A 20642-nucleotide genomic window follows, 5' to 3' on the forward strand; every position below is an offset into this window, starting at 1 on the left:
TGTGCCATCTTGGCCATCACACCTACATGGGAAGTCCAGGACAGGTTGTTGATTATCGTCACTCCCAGAAACTTGACCCTCTCAGTCCTCTTAACCTTCACTCTGTTGATGTAGATGTGTTCGTATTCTCCTCCTTTCTTTCTGAAATTAATGATCAGTTCTTTTGTTTTGCCACCATTGACAGAGAGGTTGGTATCTTTGCACCATATTACCAAGCTCTCTATCTCCTTTCTGTATTCTGACTCATCACTGTTTGATATCTGATCTACCACGGTGGTGTCATCAGCAAACTTGTAGATGACCCAGACTGGTTTATCTAATTATTCATAACTTAACTTTCAGCCAACAATAACTGTTTATGCAACTTCCTCCATCATGCCTCTGCTGCATTGCACAAGCTGCTTGGTCATATGGTGGTCCTTGGCTCATTAGTATACCAATTCTGAAGAACATAAAAACAAAAGAACTAGGAGCAGGCATAGGCAGTTCAGCCTCACAAACTTACTCAACCTTTAATACTATCATGACTGATCTCATCATAGCCTCGATTAATTCTCCTGCCCTTTCCTCATAATCTTCAACCTCTTATTAAATAAAAATCTGTCTACCTTCTCTTTAAAGTTACTCAATCCACTCCTCAATAGGGTAAAGAATTCCACAGATTCACAGCCCCTTAAGGTAAGTAATTTCTTCTCATCTCAAATTTAAATGTGCTACAGTGCCCCACAAGGGGAAACATTCTTTCTATGTCTGCCTCTTTAACATCTTATATCAATTAGATCTCTTCTTGTTCTTCTCAACTCTAGGGAGTATAGGCCTAAACTGGTCAATCTCTCTTCATAAGACACACCCCTCATCTCTGGAATCAATTTAGTGAACGTCCTCTGAACTCCTTCCAATATAATTCCATCCATCCTCAAATAATTCTGTACACTGTATGCATTACTCCAAGTGTGATTTCATTAAAGCCTTGTACAGTTGGTGCAACACTTTGCTACTTTCATTGCATTAGCAATGAACGCCAAAATTCTATTTGACTTCTTTATTACTTGATGTACCTGCATACCAACTTTCTGACATTCATGCATAAGGACATCCAAATCCCTCTGCACCGAGACACTCTGATGTTTCCCTCCATTAAAGTAATAAGTCTGCCTTCTATTCTTCTGACCAAAATGGATAACCTCACACTTATCCACTGTAAACTCCATCTGCCAAAATTTGCCCAGAGTGCAAAGGTGCCTCAACATATGAGAGAAGGGTCTTCAAAGCCAGTTGATGGGAGGATCTACAAAAGGCAGCAATATTTCACACAGATCTCTATATCATACACTGTCATGGAAACACCCCACTGGATATTACCTCATTATATGTGATGCATCTCCCACCTCAAACACTGTTGAACATTTTATGCAAGACCAACACCATTGTCCAGTGAAGCCTATGATGCAATAACAATGTATGTCCACCTGCCCAGTTACCCAAGTCCCTTGTAAATGCAAGTAGACCTTGCCTGCATATGGGGCAGCAAATTGTTAAGTCAGACATTGGTCCATGGTACATCATGTATGGAACAGGATGTTTGCCCTCTTTGCATGACAGTTACAGTAAGGGTTACGCAGAGCTCAAGCAGACAGACAATTGGGAACAATGCATAAGTACTTACAAATATACAATGCAGTGTCACCCATGCTACCAATGTGTCCTCAAGAGACTTTCTTTTTTTCTTTCCCTCTCACTGTGTTTCAGTATAGTTCTGTTTTCAGCAGTTGAGGTGGAAGAAGCCTGCCCTACAGTGAAGCTTGTTTAGTCGAGTTTGGCCAAGTGACTCTGGGGACATTTGTGTCTATAAGAGGCAGACATGCCAGAGGCAGGTGTACCCTCCCATGCCTGATGGTGCTAGGTAACCTGAAGGTGGAGGGCCTTGCCAACTTTTGAATATCCTAACAGTACACTTCTGAGGGTCCTCTGAGTAGTTCCTCTTCTGACTGAGTCCTCAAAGGCACTGCCCTGTCTATTTGTGAGGAACAAGAACCTGGAGTGAGTTCTAATTCCTCCTGTCCCTGTCACCTTGCTGCTGATACTTGATATCAATAACTACGGTAAAGGAGTGCTGCTTTAGGCATTTATCCAGCAGACCCTGAGCTGATTTCGTTTGATTCTCCATAACAACTCTCATCCTGTCCATGGAAATAGCAAGATAATCACATACTTAAGGCAGCAGAGTCCCCATAATGTTGCTGCAATTCTGCAGCCTCTGCGCTATGAGGGCTACTGTATTCCACCTAACATAACCCTATCACCTAGTGCCTCTGTGTCTCCTTGTTCATGGAAATGAAGTCCCTGATTGCAGGCAGCACAGAATCCTTTCCTGCCAGGGACTGAGCATGTGCCTGATCTCTGACAGTATTCCAAATGCCAGCAACCTGGAGTGTTTCTTGCTCAGCCATTTGTGGGGACTTCCCTGTGATGTGCTTACCTGCTGGAGTTCCCAATTCTAGCTCAGGTTCCTATTGATGTATTGGAACTTGAGTTGGGGTTTGGGGTGCAGCTTTGTTGGCTTCCTAAGGAACTGCTGAACTCTCCTCCTCAGGGATCCTGGGGGAATCCTCTTGTGGAGTGGGCCACTTCCCTGACAACAGGGTGGACTCCAGATTTGGTACATGCGATGCACAAAAGACATGGTGGCCATGATTTTGAAGTTGTGTACCATGACTAACATTGACAACAGGGTTAACATGAGAGTTCAAGTGGAATAGGGAATGGGTACTTACTCATTTGGTAGGACAAGCATATCTCAACACCTCATCCCTATGTGCAAATGCCAAAATCCTCTTTCTAGCTCTTTCTGCCCTATTATAGACTGTTTAGATTTGTAATGAGACATGGCGAGGAATTGAGTCTGATGGAAGTGGAGGCACTGCTGCTATAACTGGTGCTGGTGATAAAGTTATTCTGAATGGCTGAGTAGGTAATGTAGAAACAAGGCAGTATTGGTTTTGCTGGTGGAACTGATTGGATAAGGAGGAATGAGGAAGGATATTACATGTAACAGTGAGAATGGTAGAGCATGAGCCTTGGCGGGAGGTGTGTGCAGTAGAAGAGAGTGTGAGTGTGAGATAGGAGACAGCAGAGGCTTGCACTTACCCTGGTGGAGCAGAGAAGCTTATTGATCTTCTTCCTGCACTGCTCTGTATTCTTCCAGGCTGTGCAGGCAGCACTGACTCAGGTAATGTCCTCAGACCAGGCTGGCAGGGTCTCATGTCATGACCTCCTCTGTTGTTTCTGGGGAAATAGTCAGCCATCATCTGCACCACCCATTCACGAGCACCTCTGAACAGGTTCCTGTGGGAGGGTCACAGCACCATTTCCACATTGTCAGAGCTCACTGGGAAAGATATCAGACACCATGCAAGGCCACTCCAGAATGTCAATGCTCAACCACTTGTATAGCAGCCTTTTTAATATGGCACTAGTACCAGAGTTGCCAGTGTACCTGAGATACCCAAGTGATAGTGAGAACTTTAAGCTTTGGCAAGCAGGAAAATTGGGTTAGCATCAGACATGAGGGCCACCACAGGGACAGGGTTAGCAGTTTGTGAGTAAGTTTGGACAAAACAGAAGAAAAATTCAATTCTTTCAGCAGAGTTGCAATGTTATGCTTGCTTCCAATTAGGTCCTTATCAGTTCCTAATAACATAGTAGAGGAATACAATATTAGCACCACCTAATGGTATCCCTTAGTTATGGTAATATTGTCATGAAGACCTTCCAGGACTGCAGCCCATGTCCCCAAATAATCATCAAAATATTGAGGGACAAAACTTGACAACTAATTAAGAAAAAATTTGCGCTGTAACTTTTTAAGAAACATTTTGTTACTGTGAGCTGTTATGTTGTGATATGCAACCATAATATATAAAGAATATGTGTGATTAAATTGTTAACATTTCATTAGAATTTTTAAAAAATCTAGAGTCACCTCTACTTTCTTGCCACCACACAACTGAAAATGCTCACTTTTGCCTTTCCCAAACTCATCAGTTTTGAGCCAATTTTTTTTTTGCATTAGACAAGCTAGAATGTATTGTTGTATGTAAGTGACAAGGGTGGAAACAACAGTGGCATTTGTGGAGGCTGAAGAACTGTTAAGAACTCCAGATTACCTTTAGGGAAGGCCCGTATTCCAGCACTCAACAGGTCAATGTCATGAAAGTGCCTAGGATCAAAATCCTGAGGAAGATCTCCTGCCTGCTGGATATGCTGGCATTGGTATAGATACACACAAACATAGCAAATAGCAGCCACTCAGCCCTTCAGACCTGCTTTACTATTCAATATGACTTTGGCTGATCATCCAACCCAATGCTCAGTTCCCACTTTCTCACCATACCCTTTGATCCCTTTAGTGTTAAGAATTAGAATTAGAATTAGAATTAGAATTGGGGTGACACGGTGGCTGAGTGGTTAGCATCGCTGCCTCACAGTGCCAAGGTCCCAGATTCAATTCCAGCCTCGGGGCGACTGACTGTGTGGAGTTTGCACGTTCTCCCCGTGTCTGCGTGGGTTTCCTCCGGATGCTCCGGTTTCCTCCCACAGTCCAAAGATGTGCAGGTCAGGTGAATTGTTAAATTGCCCATAGTATTAGGTACATTAGTCAGAGGGAAATGGGTCTGGGTGGGTTACTCTTCGGAGGGTTGGTGTGGACTTGTTGGGCCGAAGGGCCTGCTTCCATGCTGCAGAGAATCTAATCTGAGAAAAATGGATAAATCCCCAGGACCTGATCAGGTGTACTCTAGAACTCTGTGGGAAGCTAGGGAAGTGATTGCTGGGCCTCTTGTTGAGATATTTAGATCATCGAGAGCCACAGGTGAGGTGCCGGAAGACTGGAGGTTGGCTAATGTGGTGCCACTGTTTAAGAAAGGCGATAAGGACAAGTCAGGGAACTATAGACCAGTGAGCCTGACTTCAGTGGTGGGCAAGTTGTTGGAGGGAATCCTGAGGGACAGGATGTACATGTATTTGGAAAGGCAAGGACTGATTAGGGATAGTCAACATGGCTTTGTGCATGGGAAATCATGTCTCACAAACTTGACTGAGTTTTTTGAAGAAGTAACAAAGAAGATTGATGAGGGCAAAATGGTGGACGTGATCTATGTGGACTTCAGTAAGGCATTTGATAAGGATCCCCATGGGAGACTGGTTAGCAAGGTTAGATGGAATACAGGGAGAACTAGCCATTTGGATATAGAACTGCCTCAAAGGTAGAAGACAGAGGGTGGTGGTGGAGGGTTGTTGTTCAGACTGGAGGCCGGTGACCACTGGAGTGCGACAAGGATCGGTGCTGGGTCCTCAACTTTTTGTTATTTACATAAATGATTTGAATGCAACCATAAGAGGTATAGTTAGTAAGTTTGCAGATGACACTAAAATTGGAAGTGTAGTGGACAATGAAGAAGGTTACTTCAGACTATAATGGGATCTTGATCAGATGGGAGAAAGTGAGGACTGCAGATGCTGGAGATCAGAGGTTAAAAATGTGTTGCTGGCTTATGCCCAAAACATCGATTCTCCTGTTCCTTTGATGCTGCCTGACCTGCTGCGCTTTTCCAGCAATACATTTTTAAGCTTTTGATCAGATGGGCCAATGGGCTGAGAAGTGGCAAATGGAGTTTAATTTAAATAAATACAAGGTGCTGCATTTTAGGAAAGCAAATCTTAGCAGGACTTATACACTTAATGGTAAGGTCCTAGGGAGTGTTGCTGAACAAAGAGACCTTGGAGTGCAGGTTCATAGCTCCTTGAAAGTGGAGTCACAGGTAGATAGGATAGTGAAGAAGGCATTTGGTATGCTTTTCTTTATTGGTCAGAGTACTGAGTACAGGAGTTGGGAGGTCATGTTGCGGCTGTACAGGACATTGGTTAGGCCACTGTTGGAATATTACATGCAATTCTGGTCTCCTTCCTATTGGAAGGATGTTGTGAAACTTGAAAGGGTTCAGAAAAGATTTACAAGGATGTTGCCAGTGCTGGAGAATCTGAGATACAAGGAGAGGTTGAATAGGCTGGGGCTGTTTTCCCTGGAGCGTCAGAGGCTGACGGGTGACCTTGTAGAGGTTTATAAAATTATGAGGGGCATGAATAGGATAAATAGACAAAGTCTTTTCCCAGGCATGGGGGAGTCCAGAACTAGAGGGCATAATTTTAGGGTGAGAGGGGAAGAATATAAAAGAGACCCAAGGGGCAACTTCCTCATGCAGAGGGTGGTACCTATATAAAACAAGCTGCCAGAGGAAGTGGTGGAGGCTAGTACAGTTGCAACATTTAAAAGGCAACTGGATGGGTATATGAATAGGGAGGGTTTGGAGGGATATGGGCCATGTGCTGGCAAGTGGGACTAGATTGGGTTGGGATATCTGGTCGGCATGGAAAAGTTGGACCCAAGTGTCTCTTTCTGTGCTGTACATCTCTATGACTCTCATTATAACTAACTTCTTTTTGGAAAAGTTCAATGTTTTGGTATCAACTATTTTCTGTGGGAGAGGATTCCAGAGGCTCATCGCTCTGAGTGAAGAAATGTCTCCTCGTCTCTACCCTAAATGAGCTACCCACATCCTTAAATTCAGATCCCTGGTTCTGGTCTCCCCAGTCATTGGGAACATCCATCCTGAATTTATCCAGTCTCTTCATATTTTATAGTTTTTTGTGAGATCCACCACATTCCTCTAAACTCCAGTAAATTCATCCTAACCAATTCAGTCATATTTCAGCCTTGCCAACCCAGGAGTCAATCTGGTAGATCTTTATTGCATTCCCTCCATAGCCAAAACATCCTCCTTCAGATAAGGAGACCAAAACTACACACAATACTCCAAGTGTGGTCTCACTAATGCTCTATAAAATTGTAGCAAGATATCCTGCTCCTGTCTGCGAAGCTTTCCATTATGAAGACCATTTGGCACTTCACTGCCTGCTGCATCTCTACATGTTTACTTTCAGTGACTGATGTACAAGCAACATCCAGTTTTCATTGCATTTCCTCCTCTCCCAATCTGTCACCATTCAGATATTTATCTGCCTTCCTGCTTTCACTACCGACACGGACAACCTCAAATTTATCCACATTGTATTGCATTAGCCCACTCACCTAATCTAAATATAGGTCCCGTGCATTTAGAAACTGGGTAAGTAATAACGGGGAACTGAGAGATGGTAGACTAATTAAATAAATCCTTCACAAAGGAAGACAATTCATCTCACGCTGAAGCATTCCTGCATCCTCCCAACAGTTTAGCCTTCCACTCAGCTTTGTGTCAGCTGCAAACCTGAGGTATATTAAATTAAATACCCACTCCTAAATCATTAATATATACCTGTGGTCCAAGCACTGATCCCCATGATATCCCACTAATCACTGCCTGCCACTCCAATAAAGACTTATTTGTTCCTACTCTTTTTTTTCTCTCTGCCAACCAGTTGACTATCCAAGTCCATACACTACCCCCTATACCATGTGTTTGATTTTTCCATATTAATCTCTTAATTGGGATGTTATTAAAAAGCCTTCTGAATGTTCAGGTAAATCTGCTGCACCCTTGATCAACTTTATTCGGTACATCCTCAAAAATTTCCAGTGGACTTGATAGGCAGGATTCCAATTCACAGATTGGACTCTGTCCAGTCCTGCCACTGTTTTCCAAATGCTCTACTATTATATCCTTTATAATGATTTGGAGATGCCGGTGTTGGACTGGGGGGTACAAAGTTAAATCACACAATTCCAAGTTATAGTCCAACAGGTTTATTTGGAAGCACTAGCTTTCGGAGCGCTGTTCCTTCATCAGGTGGTTGTGGATCATAAGATTGTAAGACACAGAATTTATAGCAAAAGCCCACAGTGTGATGTAACTGATTGTTTGTTAAGTCTCTCATCTTTTAGAATGACCATGTTGGTATCAGTTCTTTCATATGTAAATCCTCAGATCAATTTTTTAAAAGTTACATTCTCAAGTGAACTTTAACAATACGTGTCAGGTCAGCTCACATAATGCATTGAAGGTGTGAGGTGCCATGTGTGAGGCTGTCTGCGCCCCAATGTTTAGATTGATTATATTTCTAAAAAAGGGATTTACAGAATCTAACATGGATTCATGACCACAAATGCATCCAGTATTCCTAGGTTCACTTCCTTAAAGACTCTGGTATGTAGATTTATCGGCCTTTAATTCCATCAATATTCTCAACCCCATTTCTTAACTAATACTAATTTCTTTCAGTTCCTCCTTCTCACCAGACAATGTGCTCCCCAATACTTCTAGAATGTTATTTTTGTCTTCCTTTGTGAAGGATTTATTTAATTAGTCTACCATCTCTCAGTTCCCCATTATTACTTACCCTGTTTCTAAATGCACGGGACCCATATTTAGATTACATTAGATTAGATTCCATTCCCTACAGTGTGGAAACAGGCCCTTCGGCCCAACAAGTCCAAACAACAACCCACCCAGACCCATTTCCCTTTAACTAATGCACCAAAAACTATGGGCAATTTAGCATGGCCAATTGACTTGATCTGCACATCTTTTTGGACTGTGGGAGAAAACTGGAGCACCCGGAGGAAACACAAAGACACGGGGAGAATATGTAAACTCCACACAGACAGTTGCCCGAGGCCGGATTCGAACCACTAATCTTATTCTCACCTATTTATAGAACCTTTTACAATCAGTTTGTATGTTCCCTGGAAGCTTACTCTCATGCTCTATTTTTTCTTTGTCTTCCTTTGCTAAAATTTAAACTGCTCCTAATTCTCAGGTCAGCATGTCTTTTTTCTTGGCCAGTTTGTATGCCCCCTCCTGAGATCTTATACACTATCCCTAATATCATTTGTTATCCATGATCAGGCCATCTTTCCCATTTTGTTTTTATGTCAGATAGGAATGAACAAAGTGAACCATGAATGTTGGCATACTGGCAAATCAAAGGCCAGCAACTGTATTGCACAATAGCACCACAGGGTTGGAAGTGGTGCTGCTGATACAACAATCACCTGAGGCTAAGGATCATCATTGGATCCCATGTAAATCCTCAGAACATTTTGATTGCATGAATGATGGAAGGAGTTTGTAGTCTATTGTTGCAGAACAAACTACTTCCATTTAATAATTAGGGTGAATTACTGCCATTAGTTCTCCTTTCGATACAGCTGTAAGGACCTGTTCAGTAGCAATGATAGAAAATATGAACTCCCAGTAATGCTCAACAAGAACTTACTTGTCTTAATAAGAAAACATCATACATTGCATGATAGCAATAGTTGGTCCCTTACTTTGTCTGTATATTGACTGGGCCTTATTTCTAGACATCCTACATGCAATGAAACTGGGAGTCTCCTCCGGCCTTTGCTCTTTCTTTTTCTTCTAAGCATTTGATGTCAATGGGTTATCATCATGAAAATACCTTCCTGCATTCCAAGCTCTCAGAGTGGCCAGCAACCTGCCTCATCTCTTTTGGTGACAAGCTCCTGCCTCCCCAGGAGCTACCCACAAACCACTCACCACAAACTTTTTATGGGATGGAGCTGCTTCCCACTCATTACTCTTCTCTGTAAATGCCAACAGCTTTCACCAAACCCATGTAGGGTGTGAGTGCAAGATCCTCCCCAAGTTTGGTGCTGTCCGGAGTAATTCTAGACAATTTTTTCAAAGAATGGTGACAAACCATTGGAAGACAATTAATCTTTAACTGTTCCATCTCACTAGCTGAGAAATGATACATGGTATGAGGGAGACAGCTTTTAACCGAGCTTAATAAGAGCCTAATCTCATCTTTTTTTCTCTTTATAACAGCTTCCTGAAATGGCACATGTGAAAACAACAAAGCCCTGGTTAATGTTCACCTTTCAGAACATTGGACTGCTTCTGGGTTGGTCTTTCCTAGTGCTTCTTGCCCTATTTGAACACAAGCTTACAATATAAAATGTACTCCAGTCCTATCCCCAGCAAGACGCGAAAGCTGCCTGCACAGAAAATTGACTACAATTTCACATATTGCACTGAACATTTGAAAATAAAAATTGCTCTCAGAGGCACTGGGAAGCTCAGATCAAGAAAGACGTACAAATCATTACTAATATTTAATATTACTTTGCAGTGTTTATTCATGTTTTTAACCACTCAAATCTGAAGCATTTTTACTGGAAAATATCTTTTGGTCGATGTGATTATTAAAATTCATTGTAAGAACAAGAGAAAAATCATAATTGAACAAATAATTTACTTACTGTTTTTAAGAATTAATTTGCTTCCAAAAATAACAGAGTAGCATTTTGACATCTGTCAGTAATATATTTTTAAATTCAAGTTCACATCAACTTCTATTCCATTAGTTACCAAATGGATTTGGACTAATCATGTAATGTTAAGAAATGTTATTAAAATTTAAATCTTACTTTTGCTATTAGATTGCAATCAAGTGTATTTGTCTCAGTTGAGTTTTTGCACCCTCTTGGAAACAAAAAGGAACACACTTCTTTACACCAACAAACAGGATTTAATTTTCCGAAATGCATTGGCAGTGAAGAACCTTGCTGATTGCCAATGCACATCAGAAAACTACAAGCAATGCCATTTGCCACTTTTGAGATTTGCTGGCACCAGGCAAGATGACTGCAAGTGCTTAGAAATTCATCTAGTGAATTTATCGTCACATTAAATTAGAAATCTTGTGGAAATTTCAACAATTAGAAACAGGAAGTAAGGTCAGTTAAACTGAGGTGGGAATATTGCTTTCTTTCCAAAGCTGTTGTAAAAGGCCATTACAAAGATTTCAAATGGAATGTGCAATAAAATTCGACTTTTCTCCATATAACATGTTCCACACTGTAAGATGCATCAAAACAATTGCAGCAGTCTTGATAGTGATAATAATATCAAGTCCATGGTGGAAGGATGAAAGTTTTCAAATTGAATATTGGCAAAAAATAATAGAATTCAACTTTTATTTTTCCATGCAGCACATTTCAGTTTGAGGTATCTCAGTACAAGTTTAATACTGTTGATGTTCACATAACACTCCTTGTCAGGCAAACAGTTTAAGAGGTTTCAAGTTTACACATTTTCTAACCATTTAGTGTTGTTACAGCTGAAAGGCCTTTCCCTATGCCCCTCTGTTGTAAGGCCCCAAGCTTTATTGGAACCCTGAGCATAGAGTCCTGGACCTGGAATGTGCCAGTCTGCAGAACTCTTTGCAGTGGAAGAACAGCAAGTTTCAGCCAAACCAAAAACGTTCTTTCTGAATTGCTGATCGTTTAATACCTGGGTTGGACCCTGGGAACAGCCCATTAAGCAGAGTGTAATATGTCAAGGGCTGCTCCATGTGAAGATAAACCTTGAAAAGAAACACTCAGCCTCCATCCAGACCTTCATTGCAAATACACATTCCAGAAAGAGGTAATTAATGGCCTCTTGCTCACCATAACAACCTCATGGTCAATACGCAAAAGGGTGAGACTCTCGATTTGCAAAAAGGTCTGATGAGGTTTTTTTTCTCACCACCAGCTCAGCTATGTCTTGGTGCCTGTTTAAAAATTCTGCTGCTGATACATTCTGTAAAATCATTTTGACAGTCAGGGAGTCATCTAACAAGGATCTCCTCACTCTGAGGCCCACTCCTCAGCCTCCATCCTGATTGGTGCCTTTTTGTGTGGCTGTATCAAACTGTGCACAGACCATCAATGCACAAACACCAAGTGTCATTCAGTGCTGAGGCTCTCTCAGCACCCAATGTTGCAAAGGATGGGTCTGGCCACATTACCACGAGACGCTCCAAGCAGTTGGATTGTGCTGTACCACCTAACACTCTTGCAAAAGTCTGTCCAGAAAGGTGTGCATGTAACGTCTTTAGGTAGTGGTCTGCATGTAGCATCAATCAGGATGGAGGCTGATGCTGAGTATATTTCTCCCTCTTTATCTCAAAAATCTGTGCATCATGTACTTGTGAACAAAATCCATGAGCAGGCAAATGACTATTTCCCTCTTTACTTGGCTAAGTGTAATTTTAACTTATACACAGAAAGGGATTCCATCCCAAGTCAGCTGGGCCCCCTCTTGAAATGTCTGTGATATTGTTGGTATCCACTCTATTATTCAAACCTAAAGCCTGCACACTGGTTTCCCTGCCAGGCCAACACTGCCAGGAACAGCATCCAGGGCCAGCAAGAAATCAAGTAAGTCGTGGCCTCGAGTCATAACCACCCAGCTGTCCAATCTACCAGTCAAAAGAAATCAGCAAGAGGTGGTTACCTCCCATTAAAACTGTTGAACAAGTCAATCGGCCTGAAAAGGTTAACTCAAGTTTTGGAACAGATCCGTCCACAATTATATAAATGTGGCCTCTTGGGGGAGCTAGTCAGTTTTCCTGTTAATTTGTCATCAGTCATCATTACTGTCATTTGTCATCATTACTGTCAACATTCATATAACACCGATCTAGCTACTATCTTTTCAGTGGCAACAGTGAGTTAAATAATGCACTTTTTTGGCTAAGTGCGAGTTGCATTTTTAGAGAGATTCTCTCTACAAGGCTCCTACATCTGATTCTAGCCCTGTTGTACCACATGCCCTTCCCAGTACAAGTCACCACTCACTGGATATTAGCTGAAAGACCAGCATCCCTGGTGTCTGCACCATATTTAAAAGGCACTGTTCACCTGAATAAGAGCTGACATTGTTCAGCTACTCTACTTGGATTCAGACAGAAGATAGCACTGTGATTCTCCAACAGCCTCGTCATGGAGAGTGTGGTGGATGGGGTGGCACATAGAATGGGTGCTTCTTCCTAGAAGACTGGCAGAGGAGGCTATGTTGCCAGGCCCTGGCAGCCACTGACCTGTTCCAAGGTCACCATCAGGTCAGTGCCACCTCAACAGTCTGGAGGTTCGCCCAGCCATGCTATAGGAAGATCAATGACCTTCTCTGCTTCTCCAAGGTAAATGCCACACTCCTTTCCTCTTCTACCCCGTACACATTCTATATCTACTCCTGCACTGATATCCCACCATGTCCTATGCTCTTTCACTCTCCTTATTGCTCACTCTCCACACTCTCGACTGCTATAATCTCGCAGGCCACTAGACTGGCATAGTCTCTACACCACTTACTCATTCATTTGGGCCACCTTTGATGATGCTGCTCCTTTAACAAGGTTATGTCATCCTTGGTTTGTTTTTCAGAGAGGTCATAAAAGGCATAAACTCCAAAAAAAGTCTAAGTTAAAGGGCTTTAGGGCCAATTTGAGCATTGCTAGCAATTACTGCCTCAGGCAGAAGGGGAGTAGCCAGTTCTCCCAGCTTAGCCTATCTCTGGTTTGGTTTGGTTTTAGCACAGGAGAGTTGAAAAAGCTGCTGGACCCCGAAAGAGCAGATCCAGGCTGATCCTCCTCTCTCTCTGGCTTCTCTTCTGTAAGACCCTGGGTTTGCTTTTACCTTTTGTGCCAAGGGGTGTTTATGGGGATTGTAGCAGATATTTGGATGTTTGACTTTCGGAGAGGTTAAGTTATGTTGCATTCTGTTCTCTTTTGTTTGTTTCTCATTCGGTAATCTTGTAAATAAATTCTGTTTTGTTTAAAACTAAGTGGTTTGACCAGCTATATCACTCCTGGAATGTCTGTGTTACACCTGCTTAAGTAGGGGAAAGTGAGGACAGCAGATGCTGGAGACCAGAGTTGAAAAGTGTGGTGCTGGAAAAGCGCAGCAGGCCAGGCAGCATCCGAGGAGCAGGAGAATCGACGTTTCGGGCATAAGCCCTTCTTCAGGAATGAGGCTGGTGTGCCAAGCGGGCTGAGATAAAAGGTGGTGGTGGGGGGGAGGGGGAAGTATTTGGGGGAGGGGCGCTGGGAATACAATAGGTGGAAGGAGGTGAGGGTGAGGGTGATAGGCCAGAGAGGGGTGGGGGCGGAGAGGTCGGGAAGAAGATTGCAGGTCAAGAGGGCGGTGCTGAATCCAGGGGTTGGGACTGAGATAAGGTGGGGGGAGGGGAAATGAGGAAGCTGGAGAAATCTACGTTCATCCCATGTGGTTGGAGGGTTCCTAGGCAGAAGATGAGGCGCTCTTCCTCCAGGTGTCGTGTGGCCAGGGTCTGGCGATGGAGGAGGCCAAGGACCTGCAAGTCCCTGGTGGAATGGGAGTGGGAGTTAAAGTGTTCAGCCACGGGGCGGTTGGGTTGGTTGGTGCGGGTGTCCCAGAGGTGTTCCCTGAAATGTTCCGCATGTAGGCAGCCTGTCTCCCCAATGTAGAGGAGACCACATCGGGTGTGGCAGATACAGTAAATGATGTGTGTGGAGGTGCAGGTGAATTTGCGATGGATATGGAAGGATCCATTGGGGCCTTGGAGGGAGGTGAGGGGGGAGGTGTGGGCGCAAGTTTTGCACTTCTTGTGGTTGCAGGGGAAGATGCCGGGAGTGGAGGTTGGGTTGGTGGGGGGGAGGGGGGTGATGTGGACCTGATGAGAAAATCACAGAGGGAGTGGTCTCTCCAGAACGCTGATAGTGGTGGGGAGGGAAATATATCCCTGGTGGTGGTGGGGTCTGTTTGGAGGTGGCGGAAATGACGAAGGATGATACGATGTATCCGGAGGTTGGTGGGGTGGTAGGTAAGGACCAGTGGGGTTCTGTCCTGGTGGCGATTGGAGGGGCAGGGTTCAAGGGCGGAGGTGCGGGAAGTGGAGGAGGTGCGGTGAAGAGCATTGTCGACCACGTCGGAGGGGAAATTGCAGTCTTTGAAAAAGGAGGCCATCTGGGATGTTCGGTATTGGAATTGGTCCTCCTGGGAGCAGATGCAGCGGAGGCAAAGGAATTGGAAATATGGGAGGGTGTTTTTACAGGGGGCAGGGTGGGAGGAGGTGTCGTCTCGGTAACGGTGGGAGTCGGTCAGTTTGTAGTAAATGCCTGTGTTTAGTCAGTTGCCCGAGATAGAAATGGAGAGGTCTAGGAAGGGGAGGGAGGAGTCTGAGATGGTCCAGGTAAATTGGAGGGTGGGGTGGAAGGTGTTAGTAAAGTGGACGAACTGTTCAACCTCCTCGTGGGAGCACAAGGTAGCGCCAATACAGTCATCGATGTAATGGAGGGAAAGGTGGGGGATGGTGCCAGTATAGCCTGGATCTGCCCTTTTGGGGTCCAGCAACCTTTCCATCTTCCGCAGCTACACTGTGGTTGAAAAGCAAATGGAAACCCAGGCAACTGAACTATTGGGGGACAAGTATTCTGGAATTTTTCCATTCACCCAGTCACCAGTTGAGACAGGAAAAGTCAAGGAGTACAGATGAGAGAGTTGAAGTGGAATTAGCAGCAACCCTGTTTGATCAAATGGTTGACACAAAGCAGGAGCAGATAGGTGACATAGCAGACATCTTTAGCTCTGATAAATTAACCGAGTTACAGCAGAAAGATGAAAATTGTATAAAAAGGCATACATAGAAAAAGAATCCCTGAATACACAGAATGTATTCCTGAATGTTATTATCTTAAAAAATGATATCTTAATGCAGAAATGGAGACCATCACCAATTCAAGCAGAAGAGAAATGAGCAGAAGTTCATCAAGTCATATTACCAGTCAGTTATAGAAAGGAGGTGTTGCAAGTGGTGCATGAACTACCACTAGATGGTCATTTCGGAGTGAGAAGAACTCAAGCTAAAATACAAAAACATCTTTACTGGCCTGGACTGCATAAATATACAGTTGAATTTTGCCAGACACATCATACATGTCAGGTAAATGGAAAACCACAGGCAGTAATAAAACATGCACCTTTAATACCTATTCCTGCATTTGAGGAACCTTTTACAAGAGTCTTAATTGATTATGCAGGACCCTATCTAAAGCAAAAAGTGGGAATCAGTATTTGTTAACAATAATGGATGTGACCACCAGATTTCCAAAGTCTATCCCATTATGCAATATCATAGCTGAAAGGATTGTAGAGGAGTGGCTCCTTATCAAAGGCCTTTTCGAAGTCTAGATAGACCACATCCACTGGGTTTCCCTGGTCTAAACCTACTTGTCACCTCTTCAAAGAATTCCAACAGGTTTGTCAGGCACGACCTCCCCTTACTAAATCCATGTTTACTTGTTCTAATCCGACTCTGCTCTTCTAAGAATTTAGAAACCTCATCCTTAATGATGGATTCTAGAATTTTACCAACAACAGAGGTTAGGTTAATTGGCCTATAATTTTCCATCTTTTGTCTTGATCCTTTCTTGAACAAGGGGGTTACAACAGCGATCTTCCAATCATCTGGGACTTTCCCTGACTCCAGTGACTCTTGAAAGATCTCAACCAACGCCTCTGCTATTTCCTCAGCCACCTCCCGCTCAGAACTCTAGCATGTATCCTAGTACAAGATAATACATGGCTTGGAAAGGGTGGACGCTAGGAAATTGTTTCCATTAGGTGAGGAGACTAGGACTCGTGGACACAGCCTTAGAATTAGAGGGGGTAAATTCAGAACAGAAATGCGGAGACATTTCTTCAGCCAGAGAGTGGTGGGCCTGTGGAATTCATTGCCGCAGAGTGCAGTGGAGGCCTGGACGCTAAATGTCTTCAAGGCAGAGATTGATAGATTCTTGTTGTCTTGGGGAATTAAGGGCTACGGGGAGAATGCGGGTAAGTGGAGTTGAAATGCCCATCAGCCATGATTGAATGGTGGAGTGGACTCGATGGGCCGAATGGCCATACTTCCGCTCCTATATCTTATGGTCTTATGGTCTTATCCCATCGGGGCCAGGATATTTATCAATTTTAAGACCTTTTAGCTTTTCTAGCACTTTCTCTTTTGTGATGGCAACCATACTCAACTCAGCCCCCTGACTCCCTTTAATTGTTGGGATATTACTCATGTCTTCCACTGTGAAGACTGATGCAAAGTACTTGTTAAGTTCTGCTATTTCCTTATCTCCCAGCACTAGGCTTCCAGCATCAGTTTGAAGTGGCCCAATGTCTACTTTTGCCCGTCATTTGTTTCCTATGTATTGAAAGAAACTTTTACTATCATTTCTAATATTACTGGCTAGCCTACCTTCATATTTGATCCTCTCCTTCCTTATTTCTCTCTTTGTTATCCTCTGTTTGTTTTTGTAGCCTTCCCAATCTTCTGATTTCCCACTGCTCTTGGCCACTTTATAGGATCTCTCTTTTTCTTTGATACATTTCCTGACTTCCTTTGTCAGCCATGGCTGTCTAATCCCTCCCCGGATAATCTTTCTTTTCTTGGGGATGAGCGTCTGTACAGTGTCCTCAATTATACCCACAAACTCCTGCCATATTTGCTCTACTGTCTTCCCCGCTAGGCTCTTCATCCAGTCTATTTTTGTCAGTTCCTCTCTCATGCCCTCATAATTACCTTTGTTTAACTGTAACACCATTACATCCGATTTTGCCTTCTCTCTTTCAACATCTAAGGACTTCAAACAGAAAGAGATCTCACAGAGTGTCATGTGAATATACTCAAAGTTATTTTGACAGGGATGGAAAACCAAAGGAGAATGTGTTATTGGTTACAACACAGAAGGAAGAATCATGTTCAGAGGTTTCTGATTTGGGCATTCCTCAAATTATTTTAGACAATGAGAAAGTTGTTAAAAATCGGGATAAATTGTTGAGTTACCTGCCAGAGGAAAATTGAAATTACATGAAAGAGTTATTACTATCGCATAGGGAGATATGTGGAAATAAGCTGGGAAGTACTAACCGAAATGTGCAAGATGTAGATATAAGAGATGCTGTTCTGATTAAGCAACATCCTTATCGGCATAACCCTCTAAAGTTGGCAAAGGTTCAAAAGGAGATGGATCACACGCTCCAAGATGGCATAACTGAAGTGAGTTCCAGTGAATGGAGCTCACCCATAATAATGGTGCCAAGATCAGATTGTACCCAATGGTTATGTGTGGAATATTGCATAATTACAAGGACTGATGCATATCCAATTCCGTGTTCGGATGACTGTGTTGGAAAAGTGGGACAAGCAACTTATATTTCTAAGTTGGAATTGCTCAGAGGATACTGGCAGGTACCTTTTTCAGAAAGAGTGATGGCAATTTCAGCTTTTGTAATTCCAAATGGACTGTATCAGTTTAAAGTTATGCCATATGGTATGAAAAATGCACCAGCCACCTTTCAGAGACTAACCAATAAGGTCATTTCTGGATTACTCAACTGTGTCAGATACATAGATGGCCTGGTGATTTTTAGTTACGTACGGGAGGAACATTTGCAATCGGACTTGTTCGATCGACTTCAGAATGCAGGCTTGGTGATAAACCTGGCTAATTGTGAATTTGTCAAAGGCAAAGTTACCTTCCTGGGCCATCTTTTTGGACACAATCAGATGGCCCCACAGGATGCAAAAATAAAGGTCATTGGGGAGTTTCTCATTCCATCAACAAAAAGAGCAGTGCTACAATTCCTGGAATTGAGTGGATTTATCAAAAATTCGTATCAAATGTTAACAGTGTGGCTGCTCCACTTACTGAATTGCTAAAGACAGGCAAGATGTTTCAGTGGACAGCAGACAGTCAGAAGGCATTTGACAGTCTGAAAGCTGTGTTAACCACTGCCCCAGTATTAGCTACACCTAATTATGCAAAGTCATTCATGGTGGCTATCGATGCAAGTGTTGTGGGTGTCGGTGCTGTGCTCTTGCAGGAAGACGACGAGAAAATAGAAAGATCTATTAGGTATTTCTCCAGGAAATTGAATATTCATCAGCAGAAATATTTGTACAGTTGAAAAGGAGACTTTGAGCTTAATGTTGGCATTACAATATTTCAATGTTGTTGTTACCAGTAATGGATCTGAGACAACCATATACACTGACCATAACCCAATGAAATCTGTGGAGAAATTTAAATGCAAAAATGCCTGACTGTTTAGATGGAGCTTGTTGTTACAGCCATTCAATTTGAAATTTGTGCATGTGGCAGGTCAAGAAAACATGATTGCCAATGTATTGTCAAAGTTTGAATGAGAAATGGAGGCATTCAGCGACAGGAATAAAACTGACTGAAGCAGAATGTAGTTGTGCATGTTTGCAGGTTTTTAGTTAATGTATTGTATATGTGTGTTGTAAAGTACTAACAATTTAGCATTAAAGCATTATAAAATGAAACTAACTTTGGATATTGATGGTTCTTTATTTTAAAAGGGGAGGTGTGACAATGCTGCTCCTTCAACAAGGTTATGTCGTCCTTGGTTTATTTTTCAGAGAGGTTATAAAAGACACAGACTCCAAAAAGTCTAAGTTGAAGGGTTTTAGGGCCAATTTGAGCATAGCTAGCAGACACTGTCTCAGGCAGAAGGGAGTGGCCAGTTCTCCTAGCTTCGCTGTTCTCTGTTTTGGTTTGGTTTGAGCACAGGAGAGTTGAAAAACTTGCTGGACCCCAAAAGAGCAGATCAAGGCTGATCCTCCTCTCTCTCTGGCTTTCCTTCTGTCAGACTCTGGGTTTGCTTTTACCTTTTGTGCCAAGAGGTGTTTATGGGGATTGTTGCAGATATTTGGAACAGCATCATTAAGTTGGTAGAATCTGTTGGGTTTTCGGAGAGGTTGAGTTATTCTGTATTCTGTTCTCTTTTGTTTGTGTTTCATTCAGTTGTCTTGTAAATAAATTCTGCTATGTTGAAAACGCTTGTTTAAAACTAAATGGTTTGACCAGCTGCATCCCTTCTGGAATATCTGTGTTACACCTTAAAACAACTAGCAAGGTTAGGGTTTGAGCTATCTTCTTGACATGTTTTGAGGGGGTCTGACCTCATCTGTAACACTTCTCAACACCTACTGACCATCTGCACCAGCAGAAATAGTTGCACGACCCCCTTTAACATCAGTGAATTCCTCTCTTTCCCTCATTCCAGAAGAAAATAGCCACAATGGGGCAGAACGGACTTGGATAGATGGAGGGGTGCCCAACATTCGGCTCCTCACTGCTGAGGAGGGAATCCCGGCCCTTGCAGAAAAAGACTGGAACTACCGTCGCGGTGATGGCAAGATGTCTATGTCCCATTGTATTCACTGCTACCCTCACAGTAGCCATGCTATCATTCTCAGTCATGGCACCTCTGCTGCCAATAACTAGCAGCCATGTCTTCTCTCCCTTTTGACTTACAGATACCAGTGAGATTTCCACTACACTCAGAAACCAGCTCCACAACCTCTGAGGATGAGAGTTTGGTGGCCTCAGAGCAAGAATTGGCAAGGCTGCCTCTAGAACCTTCGATCAGCTCAGTATTGCACACTTGAGTGGGAATGTTAGCATCAGAACATTTGGGAGCTCAATCTAGTAAGCACCTCACTGTGACAATCCACAACTGTCCAAGGAAGAAATACCCAGGCCACAGCCTCTCAGAGGTCTGTCAGAGATTAGACATCAACTCAGCTGCAGGCAGAAGTGGAGCCTGTAGTGGCAGCAACAAGGGAATATGTCTACATGCACAAGGAAAAACAGGAGAGGCAGACCGATGTGTAGGATACAATGGCATTCATTGCCCAGAAGCTGCAGCAGTGCAGCAAGTCATGTGACTGTCTGCCTGCCTGGCTGGACAGTTTGGAGCCTGGCACCCTCAGGGTCTGCTGGAGAGGCCCACATACCAG

At 43.1% G+C, this 20642-nt stretch overlaps 1 protein-coding gene across 3 annotated transcripts in view; it reads left to right on the top strand.

The window, feature by feature from the left end:
* Positions 1-10458, top strand: part of LOC140480692 (zinc transporter ZIP12-like) — an 85865-nt gene extending 75407 nt beyond the window's left edge. For all 3 annotated transcript variants that reach the window (XM_072575910.1, XM_072575911.1, XM_072575912.1), the window contains one exon: positions 9849-10458. In XM_072575910.1, coding sequence (XP_072432011.1) covers positions 9849-9977 — 129 coding nt within the window. In that variant the 3' untranslated portion in view covers positions 9978-10458. The remainder of the gene's footprint in view (positions 1-9848) is intronic.
* Positions 10459-20642: the final 10184 nt, after the last annotated feature.

Source organism: Chiloscyllium punctatum, chromosome 8 (assembly GCF_047496795.1).
Source record: "Chiloscyllium punctatum isolate Juve2018m chromosome 8, sChiPun1.3, whole genome shotgun sequence".
Lineage (NCBI taxonomy): Eukaryota > Metazoa > Chordata > Chondrichthyes > Orectolobiformes > Hemiscylliidae > Chiloscyllium > Chiloscyllium punctatum.